At 47.3% G+C, this 16,758-nt stretch overlaps 1 protein-coding gene across 21 annotated transcripts in view; it reads right to left on the bottom strand.

Moving 5' to 3' along the window:
• The window catches only part of ARHGEF9 (Cdc42 guanine nucleotide exchange factor 9), a 171,638-nt gene that overhangs the window by 22,147 nt on the left and 132,733 nt on the right, over nt 1-16,758 (bottom strand). For all 21 annotated transcript variants that reach the window (XM_015860489.3, XM_015860490.3, XM_015860488.3 and 18 more), the window contains 4 exons: nt 16,342-16,521; nt 14,344-14,576; nt 10,500-10,629; nt 4,319-4,450 (listed from right to left, as the gene is read on the bottom strand). In XM_015860489.3, the coding sequence (XP_015715975.2) occupies nt 4,319-4,450; nt 10,500-10,629; nt 14,344-14,576; nt 16,342-16,521 (675 nt within the window). The remainder of the gene's footprint in view (nt 1-4,318; nt 4,451-10,499; nt 10,630-14,343; nt 14,577-16,341; nt 16,522-16,758) is intronic.

The raw sequence follows: 16,758 nt of genomic DNA, 5'->3' as shown, positions 1-16,758 counted from the left end.
CATAGTCTGCTGCAGAACTGGGCCTCTGCTCTGCCCAAACTCAACGAACCCTTTTCTGGGCTTTTTTGCCCTAAACATTCTTGACATCAGAAAATAAACCAAAGCCCCGCTGAGCGTTTGGATGCCAGAGCTGTGAACGCTGCTATCACCCCATCAGGCACCACGGTTTGGGCTGAACCAGCAGGGGCTCAGAAGGGCGGAGGGTGATGTTACAGCCCCATATGCTGCCTAGGATGGGCCAACTCATAGTTGCCCCAGGGGCTGCCATGTGAAGGTGGGAGCCCACAACCTCTTGAGTTTGGGTTTATGTAACTCTTCCTGCACAAAGACAGCTGTGCTGGGGAGGTCGGCAGATTCCTGCCAAATTATTCAGCAATGTCTGTCTCCTGAGTTTGGTTATAGATGCTTGATTCATCCTTGCCAGCTCCATGAAGCTGCAGTGTGGGCTCTGAGTGGGGGAGGACTGGAGCTGAAAGCATTTATGTGGAGATGCTATTTTTGCTCAGTGTATTTAGTGGAACATCAGTGGCATTTTCATGCCTTGCTCCAGCTCAAGCCCAGTCATGCTGGATGCAAAGCAGTGAGGCGAGTGCCTTTCCAAAGCACTCATAGCAGGAAGGGATGGGGAGCTCTTCTGCAGATACATCCCTGGCTTGTGTGCTTTGTTCCCAAGGCTGTAGAGCCGTGCTGCTGACAGGACACTGCAGCAGCAGAGTTGCATTTTCAGCTTTTGAGGTTTTGCTCGTGGGACAGATTTACACCCACTGCAATTCCAAGAACGATAAATGAGGCACAGAGAATGCTGTACAGCATCTTGCATTTCTATATAGTTACATGAGTAGGCTAAACCCGTTCCCTATTGAGAACAAAAATCATAGACTGTGAAAGAGCCTCTAAATTCAGCCGTTTCTGGATTTCACCATTACATTGGCAACAATAGCCCAGAGCCTTCTCCTGCCCTGAGTGGAGATGCATCTGTTCCTGGCTGCTCTCTGCCCATCCCCTGCATCCCACTGGCCCCCTGACCCTGCACTGCAGTGCCAGAGCAGCAGCAGTGGCCTTCATGCTCATCTGTTGGACTTGCACTGATGGAAGGGACAGAGCAAGGGTGGGAGGTGCCGCAAAACTCAAACCAGGCCTTGTGGGTGAAAAACCACTTGAAGTAACAAGAATCATCCCCATTCTGCGCTGTGTTTGCAAACAACGTTTTCAAATAGCCCTGTGAGCACTATTCGGCTGCAATAAAAGCCAGGCCGTGGTGCTGGTGTGAAGATTACCTCTGTGTCTTAGCAGAAGTGATACAGAACTAGGCCTCCTTCCTCTAACAGTGCTCAGAAATGTCTCTTTTATCTTCCTATTTGGGAACTTGAACTGCAATGGAGTTTGACAGGATTATTTTATTTACTCCATTTCCTACAGCAGAGCTATTTCTGGCTGGCTATTGCTACTGCTATTAAGCCTCTCTTGTTTTGATTCCCATCCAATGTGCTTTGCTGCGGGAGCTCAAGGGAAGGCGGCAACAGCAATAGCCCACAAGCCAGAGTTTACATTGCATCTTGATTGCAAGAGACACGTAAAAAGTGCAAGTGAAAGCTCAATGTGTTTCATGCAGTCACTGATCTTTTAGTGCTGTCAGAAAACACACAACACGGAGCCCCAACATGGGGGAATGGAAAGCATCATTTGGTGCAGGAACACTGTGAACCTTTCCCATTTCCCACTGCCCTTCCAGCCTAATGCCACAGCACTTGGGAGTTTGGGGGATATCTGAACTGTCACCCCAAGCAGAAAAAAGGAATGCCCATCTACTAAAATGATAAGAACCTCAAGCATCTTCCAACACAGCAAGATACGATTGTAATTAACAGTGTGTGGCTCAGGCCTGGATAGGAAATACTGTTTTTCAAACTTAAAGCACCTCTATGACAAACCGATAAGAAAAGTAGAACCCATGCCTTTAAGATACTGTCTTTTAGCACCAACAAGGATTGACCTCATACTGTAGCTACTAACAAATGAAGTCAATCCTTGATGATGTTGGTGATAAAAATGGCCTAGAGGGAAAGCGCATCCCAGATAGTTTCCACCACACAGAAGTGATCTCATCATCTGCCAGTATGAAGATTTTCTGAAGAGGGAGATTCCTTGGGATTCTCCACAAAGTTTTGATCAGACCTAGTGATGACATGAACCTCAGCAAACAAAGGTCAGGTTGGCTGTGAATTTTCTCACCATTCATACTTGGAAGACCAGGAGCACCATTCCATCAGCTGCTTTGGAAGTCTGCAAGGACTCCATTGCTCTGCATATAAGGCAGAGGAGCAAGCAGCTCTGGGCTGGTCCAGGCCTTCCAGAAACCTGCAACTTGAGCTTTGTGCCATGCCCTTCTGGACTCAAGCAACTTCAGTTCCCTCAGGGCTTGTGCAAGTGGAACACAAAAGCACATCGCGAGCCACGTGCCACTCTCATGCACTTTTGCTGTGCCTGGCACCAGGCTACGCTGCAGATGGCCCAGAATTCTGGTGCTCTGCCCACTCCAGATGAAGCACCAGCACCACACAACCCCCGGGCTGCCTGCACCTTGCTCTAAGTGCTGCTTTGCTAAGGAGGCCCCAGGATCTCACCCATGGGCATTGGCACAGGGGGCACACTGCCAGATGGCTGTGATCCATAACAGCAGAGCTCGACACAGGGTCAGAACGACACGGACTATAAATCAGTCCCATTTACTTTATGTAGAATATAGGCCTGGAGTAGCCCTTGCACCCATAAGCTCAGGCTTGTGGACAAGTTTGCAGCCTCTGCCCTTCTGCCTAAACTTGCCATGGAGCTGAGAACCCCCAAACCCACCTCTGATGACTCCAACCTGCAGGCTGCTTTTCTGCAGGAGCATCACTTGTATGATGCTGCCATAAGCACAACACAGAGCAACTTTGGCATATGTAAAGAGGACAGTGACACAGGGATGCTGTTTGCATACTGATCCCACCCCTGAGCTCCCCCATCCTGCTGAGAAATGCCAAGCACTCTCTACTCATCTGATGGCAGTAGAGATCCCAGCTCTGGTGTTCCTGGGAGCAGAGGAAGGCCTGACACTCCTCCAGAGCACAGCCTGGATGCTGCCTTATGAAATTCGGGGTCACAGTCAAAGTTCAGGAGGTCAAGATGATAAAATTAAGCCCCGCTGCATATTTGCAGACTCACGTTGACAATTCTCTGAGTTTGTTATTGTTGCTGTTCTGCTTTTTTTTTATTGTAACAGAGACAGGAGAGATGTACAAGGCACAACAACAGTGGGTGGAGGGAAGCGCACACGTTCCAGAAGGCAAAATCTCAGTCAACCATGACTCAGGAGAAGAAGGTGCCACCCACTGAAGGCACAGGGCAGAGCTGCATGGCAGCGGTGCACTGAGTCAGGAGCCACCCACACCATCCTCTGCTTCCTGCAGGCACTTCTCAGTGCCATGCAGGACCATCAGCTCACTGAGCACACCCTGGGTGCCATGAACGCAGCCCTGGGTGCATCTGCAGCCAGCCCAGGGAACTCCCTCTGCATTTTGCAGAGCTGTAGCTCAAATGGCCACAATGTGAGGGCTGCCAGCAGGGAGAGGCACCCAGAGCTGTGAGCTCCGTCACTTCATTCCAAACTGCTGTGATGGTAACGAGCTGGGATCACCTTGGTGGGACTGTGGCTGTTCAGTGAGGCTGCTGCTGCCTGATACTCCAAAATACAGCTCATCTGATGCTATCAGTGATACAAGACAGTAGTTCTTTGCTCCCTTTCTCTTACCTTCATGGTACTTTTCATGGCAGAGATGTCCTCCATAAACCAGCACAGCAGCTACATGAAGATGAGGCTTAAAATGTATTTCTCTGAGTGACACACGCACAGCCTGTTACACACCGAGCTGCTGCCTGACAGCTCTTCAACAGGCAGCAAGCATCATTTTAATGCAGTAATTGAGCTGCCTGTGCAAGTGCCAGGCTTCACAGTTCGTACAGAAATTCTAGGGCTACCTAATCCCAGATCATATGCTGCAGCCAAAACCCAAAAGTAGAAGTGAGGCAACGAGCCAAAACAAAGGGCACATGAGAAAAAGGCATGAAATGAACAAGGGGAGGCTGGATTTACTACCAGCATAAAAACCTCTCGGTCATGTTATACTTAGCACCCTGTAATTTAGTAGCATGTAGCACTACCCATATCCTACTCTGCACAGACAGCAAACAGCCACCTTGTCCTAAAAACCACTTTGGATTGGAAAGCCCATTCCCAGCATGTCCTCAGCAGCGCTGTTCACTGCCTGGATGTCCTTACCTTCTTGCAGAGAACCATCTGGTGATCAAAGAGGAAGAAAACACGCTGCTGGTTCCGTCCGTAGGGCTGGTAAATCCAGGACATCTCTCCCGTGTAGATCAGCTCTGAGCTGCGGTCCAAGATATCGTCTCCCTGGAGGGCACAGAGAATGAGGCCACATGAACCACCACTCCCAGCAGGGCATGCTTCTCTTTGTAGGATGTGGAGAAACAATAATTAAATAAGATTTTGGTCTTTCTGCGGCTCTCAAGGCTGCAGTGCCTGACTTCAGGCCAGGAACTGGAGGTGGGGGATCATCCTGGAGGAAAGGAAATCAACTAACTGTGGACAAACAACACACAGTCATTGTGGCTCAGAGCGCAGTGAGCAAAGCAGAATGGTGGCTCCAGGACAGCCCCATCCCCACACTGCACCCCCAGACCCAGCTCTCACTGCAGTGCCCATCCCATGGGCACAACCAGCTACAACCCCCCCAAGCCTGCAGCTCCCCTGGGCTCCACAGAGACGTCCCTTCAATATTCCAGGCCAGCTCCTTGCATCACCCACCCTGGAGCTACCAACACTCCCCCTGATGCTGCCACCTCCATCCCCACACTTTCAAGTGATGACCACCCCTCTCCCACAGCATTCTTGTTAAGAGCTCCCCAGCCCGTCGGGCCGGCTGGCTGCCAGCATTCCCTCACCCTGTCTCAGCCTCTGGCTAACAGTTGTTTTCCTCTCCCTCATTTTTTTTTTAAGGATCTGTGAGCAGATGGTCTTGAAAACACAGCGCATTCTCTCCCACTCTCTGAGAGAACAAATGCAGTCACCCTCCACTAATTAGGATGAGCTGGACTTTTTAAAAAGTTAATTAAAATCTATTTATTAAAAATGGGTGAATTCACCACCACCTGCCCCGTGGGCACCTCAATGCCTCACTCCAAACACCACAGAAGGGAGCAGGATGACTTCAGCGCAAAGGTAAGGAGCGGGATGGGAGAGAAAGTGGGAGAAGATCATCCCTTTGTGTTTTTTTGGCTCTGAAACAGGCTCCGATGCCAAACTAGAGCCAATTCTATGACAAGAGCATCCCAAAATCTCAGTGAACAGCTTGTAAGGGCTCTGGGTGCACCCAGGCACACACAGTTTTCTGGTCCAACTTACAATGCGGGTGCCAGAGCAACCAAGAGCCCTCCCCAGCTCTTGCTTTTCAGCGAGGATTTCAGACTGCAGGTGAATGTGTAATTAACCTCCTGGCATTGATTGGAAGCAACTGTCTGAGTCCCTGGGCCCTGTGACAATAGCAGCTTCATTAAGTCGCTGTGGCATCATGCAGCAGCGGGGACTTTTGGGTGGCCCCAGTGAGGTGCTCATCCCCCTCTCCATCTCGCTCTGTGGCTGTGCTGTCTGAAGGCCCTATCAAGGCAGCCTGCCCAGCACATGGGGTCATTTAGAGTGGCCCCAGCAGTGGGACCTCCTAAGTAGGCAGCAAGGCTCAGGGATGTGCCAATCCTTCCTCTGAAGGAAACACACAGGCTCCAGAAACTGTGGGCTTCTTTGGCTAAACAGGAGCTTATCTGAAGCAGATTCACAAAGCCCACGGATGGGAGCTTTTCTGAGGGGGCAAGCCTAGGAAAAGCTGTCTGCTAAAAATAGAAGAGCAGCTTTGTCTTTTACTCCTGTGGTAGCATCTCAAGCCTGAGGACACACAGAGGGCTCTGTAAACACTTCGACTTGATTAGCGGGATCCAAACTGTGTAGTCCCTGCAAGCAATATAAAACAAAACAATTCAGATCTGAAATGATAGGATTTGTATTGCATTTTCTATGCTGTGAAAACAATTTTAACATACAGTCTATAGGCTGGAAGCGGATGATTTCAAGTGCTGGGTTAGCACATTTGGAAATGTCATAGTGCAGACAGTTTGGGACCAGCCCTACAGCCCCAAGCAGCAGCCCCAGCCAGTAATAAAAAGCCTCAGGCCAGCCTGGTTGGCACTGAATATCCAGCTGCAAACAGAGGGCAGGAAAGGAAGCTGTGTCCTCTGTTTTGCATGCAGTTGTCAGCACTCCTGCATGCGCGGGGAGCAGATGTGGGCCAGGTACATGCCCCCATGCTCTCTTGAGCACTGCAGAGTGATGCATTTGTCCTGGGGCTCATCCTGCCTCCTGAGCAGAGGTCAGTGCTTCTGCTGCTATGGGAAGGTAGCAATCCCCAGCTCCCCAGCTGTGCTATAGAGACCACTCTCCTACAGGTAACCACTCTGCAATAGGCAGTCACCCTGCTATAGGTGACCACTCTGCTATAGGTAAATGCGCTGATGCAGGGGACCACCCTGCTATAGGCAACCACTCTGCAACAAGGAGCTGGGAGGAACCGAAGGGTTTTACTGACGTCACACAAGCAGTGCTGCTGGATGAACGCTCCTCACTGTTACTGCTGGGCACTAAATCCCCTCTGCTAGTTAACATTCAGCGAGCAGGGCTCTCTTCTGCCTGACACTGCTGTTCTTTAATTAGAGATTGACAGCCTGATTAGCACTCAGGGCTACAGAAAGATCAGGGAAAAAAAAAAGGAAAGCGAGAGAAATGTTGTCTTTTTCATCAGGCTCCTTTTTTGATACCTTCTGTTGCTGGGAAAAAAATAATAAAGGAGGAAAAGAAAAAAGCAGAAGGATCTGTTTCAGTCCCTGTTGTGATTTTTCCCTGGGAGGATTTCTCATCAGGCTGTCCTCACTTTGAAAATAGCACATTGGTTGCATGCATCTTTTTTTTCCCCCCCTGTGTCATTCTTGGATTCAATAACGTAATATTAGGCTGAAGCCAACTATTATGTATTACATAATTAAGGGCACCGAGTCTTGATTTAAAGGACCAGTAAATAATGAGAATGGGAAGAGATTTAAAAAGACAGCTTTCATTATATTTCGCAATTACATATCCTTTACCCTTCGTGTAAATTTAATACTCTTGCAATCTGCCAAAGTGGCAACCCACGGGAATCTCGGGTAGCAATATCTAGAAATCTGCATAAACCAAAGTAATCTGCTTAAATAGCAGGCTCAGGTTAATTGAGGCTGTGAGCGAGGCTCTGCCCTGTGCCAAACACCCCACTGCTACCTTAGGATGGCTGATCCCTCCTGGGGATGGCAGTCATGGGACAAGCAGCCCGGCCACAGCACCCCACTCCAAGCAGAGCCGGGATGAAGGGAGCAGCACCATGGCCTGCCAATGCACACATCTGCTTCCCATCAGCATGGCAGTTGTGGTGGGCACTCACTGAACGAGGGTGTACTCCTGCCACCTCCCTCCTGCTTCTTAGGCAACTATATAAGCAGCACTGCCCACACTGGGGGTGCAAGGACATAAGAAAGGTGATGGGCTTTGAGGAACTCTTCTCTTTAGAGTGCCATTGTACACGCATTGCTGGCTAACCTTTGAGATCTGTAGCTCAGGACAGGCTCTGTGCAGCGCATTTCACATTGACCCAGAGCAGACCTGGCACGCTGCTCCGAGCCCACTGCAGCTGTCTGCATGCCAGCACTGCCTGCTGCCTTCACACATCCCTGCTCTGATCTGAAAGCACTGAACCACTGGTGGGGGGATGGCACCAAGCAAAGGGAAATAGAGGCTGAGCATCAGGAAGCACTTCATAACCACAAGAGCTCTCAGGCACTGAAAGGTCTCTGCAGGAGGTGACAGAAGCCCCATATTCCACTCCATTAACAACCGAAAGAACAAAAGGCACTAGAGCATTCCATGTAGGCAGGGCAGCACCTCTCTAAGTCTGTGGATGCATCGGAAATCCAAAACAAGTGAATCACACACAGCAACAGTCCAATGCAGGCTTGCTGGTCAAGGCCACACTCCTACAAATTACACAGGAACACATTTCAAAGTGACTGGGGACTGTTTCTAATTTACAGCAGTCAATGAGATCAGAATCTTCCCTCCTGATTTTGCTCAGTCACTCCACGTACAAAGCCAGCAGTGATTCCTCAGGCTTGGTGCCATGGTGCTGCAGCACCAACCAGCTGCCCCACAGTAGGGCTGCCCTTCTTGGTGCTATTTGCAATACACATCAGCAGCCCCCACATAAGAGGCTGCCCATTACTCTCCTTGTTCCTACTTCTTTGTACCTGGGCTTTGGTTTCTTTCTGTTTGTCCCAAGCAAGACTGAGCTGTTCCTATATCTATGCTCCACTGCTCGCTTGTGCAGCCACACCATCAGGAAGCCACTGGGACACACAAGGGGATGGGAAGGGAGTGCTTCTGAATGCTGACAGTAATTATAGGAGGAAGATGGAAGGGTAACCACTGTGGGTTCCTGCCTCTTTTTCAGTGAGAGTTTAACTTGGATAAGCACTTCCAGAAGCTCAAAGTTGACTTCGGGTCACCCTCTCTCAGCTGGCTGTTCTTCTCCAAAGAAGAAGTGGGAGTCACGTTCTGCTCTCCAATCCAGATAAGCAGTGTACCACCAAGGAGCAGAAGAGACTGAGGAGATGTACCAGGAAAGCCCTCTCCCACTATCTAACAGCCCACCTCTATGGAGAGAAGGCTGGAAGCCCTGCAAGCTGGCAAGGAAATCCAGCCTTGATGGCCTGGGAGAGGTGCCCTACAGGCTGAGATCAATGCATGGGGTTTTAGAGATCAGAAACCCAGGTATATGCTGTGCCTACAGAGCAACTGTACAGATCAAGGACACATCTCAGCATCTGGCACTGCTTTTGATTTCTCCTGCTCTCTTACTGAATTATGCTATAGTTCACTTCTGTGTATTCTGGGTTTGTTTTTGTGCATCCTCCTGGCCATTATGTGGGCATCTGTGCTGTGGGGTCTGATGGTTACTTCAGAGGAAAGAACCAAGCAAAGTCCTTTGCTGCTGCATTTAGACCTCATCCTCTAGTGCTCCCATCCAAAATACAGCATAAGAATGGCATGAATGTTGTTTCTCTTTGAACAAGGGCATTAGCTGTATTCCTGCTGGATCCCCAAGTGGCAGCAACAGCGGGTTCTGTTGTATTACGAGAAGCTGAAGGATTGTGCTGCAATATTAAGCTTATATTCAAGAAGAGTAGTCAAAAAGTCCTTGGAAAAAAAGATCTGGCAAGTTCCTGAGAATAGGATGGAGATAAAGAATAGGTACAACTAAGTAGGAGTGAATTATCAAGGATATAGATAAATAAAAATGAATTATCAGCTGAGCCAATGGAAGAGAAGAAGAAACTGCTGTTTCACAGATCCTATGTGGAGGTCACCTTGGCTTTCCACTTGCATATGAATATTCACTGACTTGGAATTGATCCATCCTTAATCTAGTTTTATTTACAGTGAGGTTCGTAGCATTTCTTACAAACAACACAAACTAGCTCATGGCACTGAATATACTGCAGGCTGAAGATATATCTGATGGTCCTGTGCCTCCCTGAGAGCAATTTCCTAATGCTGAAAATGAGTCTGGGTGTCAGTATCAGGGAACTTTCTGCACAGCAAGCAACAAGAAAACAATCAAGCAAATCATCTGTATTCTCTGCTCTCACTGCCCGCCAGAGTGTACGAACCAGCTATGATTGCTGCACTTACATGTTTTATCAAGAGATCTAGGGTTGAATCTAACGTTTATTATAGCAGCAAAACTAACTCAGTCAAGGAAGATACACAGTCACAAGGTGATGCATCTGCATTTCTCTTCCTCTATTCCCTGCCTTACTAGATCATTTCCCAACAAATTAACTCTGTGACTTCCCCATATACTGTGATTGACACAGTGTGATCCCAATGATTTGAATGCGAAGTTATTCTAAACCTTTGTGACTGTTAGGAAGAAGTGAGGCCATTCCATCACTTGCTGAATACACGGATCAGTAATTTATAACAGGGGGTGATTTACAAACATGCTTGTCTTTGCTCTGCTTAGAATCCCAACTCGCTGATTACATTTACACAAGGATTCAAAAAACTCAAGGATGAGAAAAAAAAATAGAGAACAAATGCTTTGTTTGGATTTGCCTTTTCAAGCACATGGCAGAACATAGCAGAGCTGGTGAGGAATCCCTCTGCTGACTGCCTTGCTCATACTTTGCAGCTCGTTCATTATACTGCAACTACTCATTGACTTGGCTCAGAAGTATCTTCAAGAAGACATACAGCTGCATGGAGCAGCCTTCATCCAGGTTTATAGCCCCTGACATGGGTTGCATACCTCCCAGTCCAGAACAGACGCCTGCCACTGAGCTATCTTGTCAATGTTCTCCAGTCTCCGCTTCCGCTCGTTGATCTGCAGAGTCACGTTCCTCATGACGGCGAGAGCAGCAGCCACATACCTGTAGTCACTGTGGAACACAAAAGAGAAGCCCATGAAATGGAGCTCAATGTGCTTTGGAAACATACAGCAGTTTTACTGTCAGCTGCATAATCTGCAACAGCTATGGATGTCATTCTTTAAAGTCCTAAGGTGCTCACTAAGAGGAAAGACTGACCACTTTGATCAGCTCTGTCCCTGGGCTTGGATTTTCATGATTTTAGGATGAACATTTGAAAATGCTTCACTCAGACAAGTTGGAGCCCCTTCCACGCCAGAAGACAACTCCAAGAGAGCCTCAGAGCACTATCCAGTGGCATTCACTCACACTGCAGGCTTCAGGTGAGCAAATCAAAACCATTCTCTCTTTTTCCCAGACGTGCCTGTGAGTGTAATAACATGGAGTGCAAATAGCTTCCCACCAGGGCCAGCAAAGATGATGATCAGTCTTTTCAAAAAGTGATGCTGAAATCAATGCTATTGATTTCCGCCCTGTGTCTTCCATTCCAGGGAACCTTAATGTTCATTTCAATCGGAAAGACAGACAAGGCCAGCTGCCGTAAGGCCACCATCATTTATTATTAACTTAAGGGCTGATATTGACTGCTGACTAATGAGAAAAACTGTGATCTTAGGCAGCTGCGGGGGGAATGGCTTCATTGATTATTGCTAAAGAATTGCTCTGGTGACAGCTAAAATAGGGGTGAGTGCTGTGAATTAGAGAAAAGCTTTAGATTCATTTCCTTATTTGATCCAAACAGGATAAATACTAAGAAACAAGCACAATACACTGTACCGTGGAATATTATCTGCTATTTTGCCACCCTTTCTGGATACAATCTTGAGATCAGTTTCAATTCATATTCAATTCTTATGTCAAAATTCCAGCTGGGGTTAAAAAAAAATCCTACAAAAGCTCAAAGCATCGGGGCTGGTTCTTATGCAAAGCAAAGGAGGATAGAGGATGGGCTGCCTGATGTACACATCCCAATGTACAACAAAGGACTTGTTGCACCTTCTCTTCTGTGGCTATCTCTAAGAAGCAAAAGCCTCTTTGCACAAGGGGGAAACTGAGCTATGCCAATGAGACATACCACTCTGCTCTTCAAAATATCCATGAGCTCTTGCAGGGAAAAAGGTCAGTCACTAAGGACAGAAAGGAACTGCAGAGACGGGGAAAGGTGCAGGGTATGGAGCTAGTCATTAATGAGCTCTATTAAAAATAAAAGGGGGAGGATGGTTTTTGTGCACCCATTTAGCAGAGTGTCCGTCACGTATTGTGTTCATGTTCTCCTAATCCCAGCTCCAATCTGCAGCAGGAGCGCTCAGGACACCAGCAAGCTGCACTTAGGATCTTCATACGTTTACTTCACATTAAGCTGGTGCAAACCTTTAGGAGGTGAACAGATGTGGCTTTGTGAAAAATTCAAATGAACCAGACTCAAAACAATGAGCAATTGAAGGGAGCCAGGCTTTGAAAACACCCCCATGCCTGCGCCTCTGTGCCCAGCGACCGGTGCCAATCAAGCTGGGTTTTATCTCGGTAATGCTAATTCACTAATTCTAATGCTCCATTTGAGGAGAAAACTTTATGCACATTCTTTCACCCAGTAGTGAAGAAAGAGTCGTGGCAGAACTTTTTGGGCTCTTGGCCCACATCTGTGGCAGAGCTGGCAAAACTTAGAAGAAAAAAATAACAGAAGCAAAGCATTTGGACAGTGAATTAATAACTGGGCAGCGCTGACTATAACATTAAGGAAAATAAATAGTTTGTTGATTACTTTGGGAATGCAGTGACCTCTTAGCAGGGGTCAACCAGGGTGCAATTCCAGACTCACGCTATTTGAGGGAGAGTGCTCAGGCTGCTGATTGCTGCTCTGCTGCCCTGAGCTGGCACAGGGAAAACACATAGCTCTACAAGCACTGTATTAGTGAATAGGAGGCTTCTCTTGTTTCTATTGTTTCTATTGTTCTCAGCTGATGCTGACAGCATTCCAGCCTGCAGGTACCTGGCTTTTCCCCGTGTTACAGAGTGATGCTCCCCCAAAATTACTGATTTGCCATTCTCAGACTCTGGTCTTCTCATCCCCAGTCCCAAAGTCAGAGATTATGGCAGCAATAAACATTCTTATTTCAAGCAGGCAGTCGTGGCATCCTGGTTTCAGTTGAGTCCCGATGCAGAGGCACCCGATGCTGAGGGAGACACGCTCTGTGCCTCCCTTTCCCCATCCATGGCATAAAGGAGGTCTGGGACATGAGCTGGGCTACTGGGAGAATTGGTTGATCCCAGGCTGTTTGAACACTTGAATCATAGGACTGAGACCACAAGGGAGCGTGGGGTAACCCACTGTATTTCTGTGTCATAAAGCCATCCACCATGAGCAAGGCATGCCCACAATAACCAGTGCACAGCATGGCGCTGATGGAGGGCTCTCAGTCTGAGCAACCAACTGTTGCTTAACCACAGGGAAGGTCTGAGTCTCACCAGAATGTGACTGTAGCTGATAGCTTAGCAACATACTGATTTTAAATCATCCCAAAGGAGCATACTCAAAATAATTCACCCTTGTGTAACCACCCTGTCCACATCCTCTTTGGTATCACCACCAAATAACTCAGATTGGGTCACTTTAATCACAGACCTCTCCTCTCTGGGTCTGCTTATGTCTCTCCACTGTGAAGCCACACATCTCAGCTCACCCTGTGAGTACTGTGGGGACATCACATGGCTGGTGAGCAAAACAAGCCACAACATCTGGGATCCTTGAGCTGGTTTCTGATACCCTAACATTCCCATGGGTCCATTCCAAGTTTGACTTGGTCTGGTAAGGAGAGGAAAAAGAGAAACTGGATCTGGAACCAAATGCACTTCCAAATAGGTGATTGTCAGTCAAGCGTTCAGCAAGTTGGAAGCAATGGAAGCAGAGAACCTGCTCAGTGCAAATCAATGCATCCCTTTCCTCATGTCACTTCTCTGTGCACTTCCAAGGCTGATTTGGGGGAAAATAAAAAAAACTGAACCCTTGCAGAAGTTTCTGAAACCTCTGTAGTCTTTTTTTTTTTTCCTCTCAAACTACTTCCTTTTAAACAGGTTTTGGAAAGAAAGAATACTGGCAAGGCAGGGCAAAGTCTGCTCCCAGAGTGCTTTATTCTTCTTTCACCTATCACAACTGATAACACAGATACTACTCTTCATTCACACTAGGCCGGGTAGTCAGGTTGACAGCCCCGATCACAAACAAAAGAGATCCTTAAAATTTGGAGGAAGAAGTCAGACTGCCAGGTGCTTATCTGATCCTAAAAACCCAATGACAAAGTCAGAGGCAGAAGCAGGCTGAAAAAGCAGAACAGGTTCTGAATTCTCCCAAAAACTGAGCATACTCAGGTTGGAGTTGTGAATCCCAGCCCTCCATCTGCTGTGTGCTGGGGTCCTCTCTAGGACAAAGAAACGTGCCTTTCTGACCACTGAATGCTAATTAAGTAATTTTTCTAGTGGAACTGGTAGCATCATAAAGTACATCCAAGGGTAATTAGTTCACATGTCTGATTACAAGAGAGATGAGCTTGGCTCCACTGAGAATCGGTGCTTTGAGAAGCTTTTTAACTATCTGCTCAACCTTTGCCCTGCTTCAATTTATACAAGATGTCATGAGGAGCTGGACAGAAAAAAAAACACCAACCCGTGTGTGTGCAGATGAAGAAGCATTGAGCAAAACCCCCCTGTGTAAGACAAGCACGCCCATACCTGTGATCCTGTGCGGTGTACTTGAGAAGCTCTGCGAGCTGCAGGGGGTATTTGCAGATCTTCTGCACTGGTGTCAGTAGGAAACCATCTATGGCAATGTCGATCATCTGCTGCAACAGACGACACGCTTCGAAGAAATGCTGGTACCTGCTATCTTTCATCAGCTTGGAAAGCTCCATGCACGCATCCAAATGATTATTACAGTACTCCGAATAGATCCAGAAGCCATCTTGCTGTGAAAGGCAGGAGGGAAGGGATGACACGTCAGTCAATCACCAACATTATGACTAAAGAAAAAGTGATACCCCTGTAGGATGAGAAAGGGTTGATCCTGAATTCTTTCCCTGCTCAGAAAAAGTTGCCATGGGATTAAAGGAAGGAGAGAGAGCCCTTTGTGCTGACACACTGCTAAGGTCTCTGCAAGCAGCAGGTGTGTTAAAGTGAACCCCTGTGCAGTGCTGAGGGTGTTCTCAATTTCATATTCCTCTTTTCTCCATAAAAGGTAAAGGTAGAACCAAGCCACAGCTCTGGCCTTCACTAGTATAAGGCAAACTTGCTTTTTTTAGAGCTCTCTACCTGAAGGATCATGAAGCATCTGACAAGTGCTTGGGATCTGGGTAGTTCTGAACACCTCTCTACCAACAGGGAACCCCGTGAACCAAACACTGTGTGGAGTTCCCTGTGGTCAGAAGTTCCAAAGACTGGAAAACCAACCAACCAAACAAGAAACCCACTTGCACACTCACATGCCCAGCCACCCTTCGCTGGCTTTCAGCCTCCATGGAAATGAAGACAAGTGTCAGATATCGCTCTGAATAGCAGCAGTAGCTTTTACTATTGTTACTATAAATGAATTGACAGCACAGCCTTAGGACATGAAATTTTAGCTACTGATTCTCACCACGATTTCTCCCATCTTTTTCCCACAAGGGTGCAATCTGCTGCTGCTGTGGAAGCAAACATCAGAGATCGCAGGCTCTGATGAAAGTGAGCAACTTTAATGTTGTAATGCAATTTCTCAAAAATAAACCTGCCTTTTAATGAGAAGAGCAGTGATCCTTAAGAGATACCACAAGTCTTTTCAGGGATGCTCTGCTGAAGTTTCATGAATTCCTATTGGAAATGTCCCTAGTACATGAACAGTCACTATCAGCCCTGATGTAAGTAACGCAGTACAGGACACACATCCTGGGTGGCAGCACCTCAAGTGTATGCTCTGATACAGCTTTTCAACCTCCCTAAAAGAAAGCCTAAAGCTGCAGGACTGCAATTTCCTTGACACTTCCTGACATATTTACAGCACTGGCCAATCTAACAGCTCCTGCAGCACGTGGCTTATATAACAGTATATGTATGCAGTATGCAGCGCCAAACCTCAGGGACTGCAACATCAGCTAAAATGTCCTCTTCGGTGCACACTTAGCGTGAGCTGCCACTTTGCTCCTGGCCCAGCCACCCTGCTAAGGAACACATTGAAGCTTCACAGGTTTTTCAGCCCTTGTAAATGCATCTCAGTGTCATGAGCAAGCATCCTGTCCATTTGTACTCCTCTACTTTTCAATGCAACACACAACTAAGACTTCTTGTTACTCCTCTAGTCTTCCTTGCCTACTCCAACAGCCTGGTCATCCCTGATCTGATTGGGATGGCTTGTGAAAGGTTTTAAGTCATATTTTGAAGAGAAAAAGAATGTGAAGATGATGTGAGAGACACTGCGCCTATGTAATATGAGAGTGGATATGGAAGCATGCTGGGATTCAAATGCAGCGAGGGGGTTATCCAACTATGTGCTTCACTTGGAGTCCTCCCAGCATCTGTACCTTACAAAGTGGATATAGTGGCTATAAAGTAGCCTGTGGTGTATCTCTACTGGCAATAGAACAGAAGAGAACTGATGAATGGCAGTTAGATGCTGTGTGGTTCCTGCCTTCTGACTTTTCCTGTACCCCCCAAAAAACAACACCCAGCTCCCCAAACAAAGTTACCAAGTGAACTTACGTGTTCAAGGAAACATGGTCCGATCTCACTGAGATGGGGATCCTCGTTGTTGTACTGTTTCTCCAAGTCCCGGACAAAACCCATCTGAAATCTATAGATATCTTCAATGTTCCCGAAGATGATCTTCAGCTGTTCATCACTGAACATATCCCTTCTCTTCCGGCACTGCTTCAAGTAGCCCTGTAAGAAGTAGGACAGAGCAATCCATAAAATAATCCAACCACTGATGCTGCTTCCAGATTTTTCTTGAGTTTCTATCAATTCCTCTCTACATTTAAACACAAAATAGGCAAAACATACCTGGAAATGCCACAAGCCTTTTTCTGACACCTGAACCTCTGATTAACCACCTAAGGCAAGCAACAAGTCATACATGGGAGCACAGGTGAAGGCAATTCAGCTGTGGTACCAAAAGGG

The sequence above is a fragment of the Coturnix japonica genome, chromosome 4, assembly GCF_054131305.1.
Source record: "Coturnix japonica strain WE chromosome 4, WE-NBRP24, whole genome shotgun sequence".
Lineage (NCBI taxonomy): Eukaryota > Metazoa > Chordata > Aves > Galliformes > Phasianidae > Coturnix > Coturnix japonica.
The sequence above is the reverse complement of the archived record's forward strand: the minus strand, read 5'-3'. Positions and strand labels throughout refer to the sequence as shown.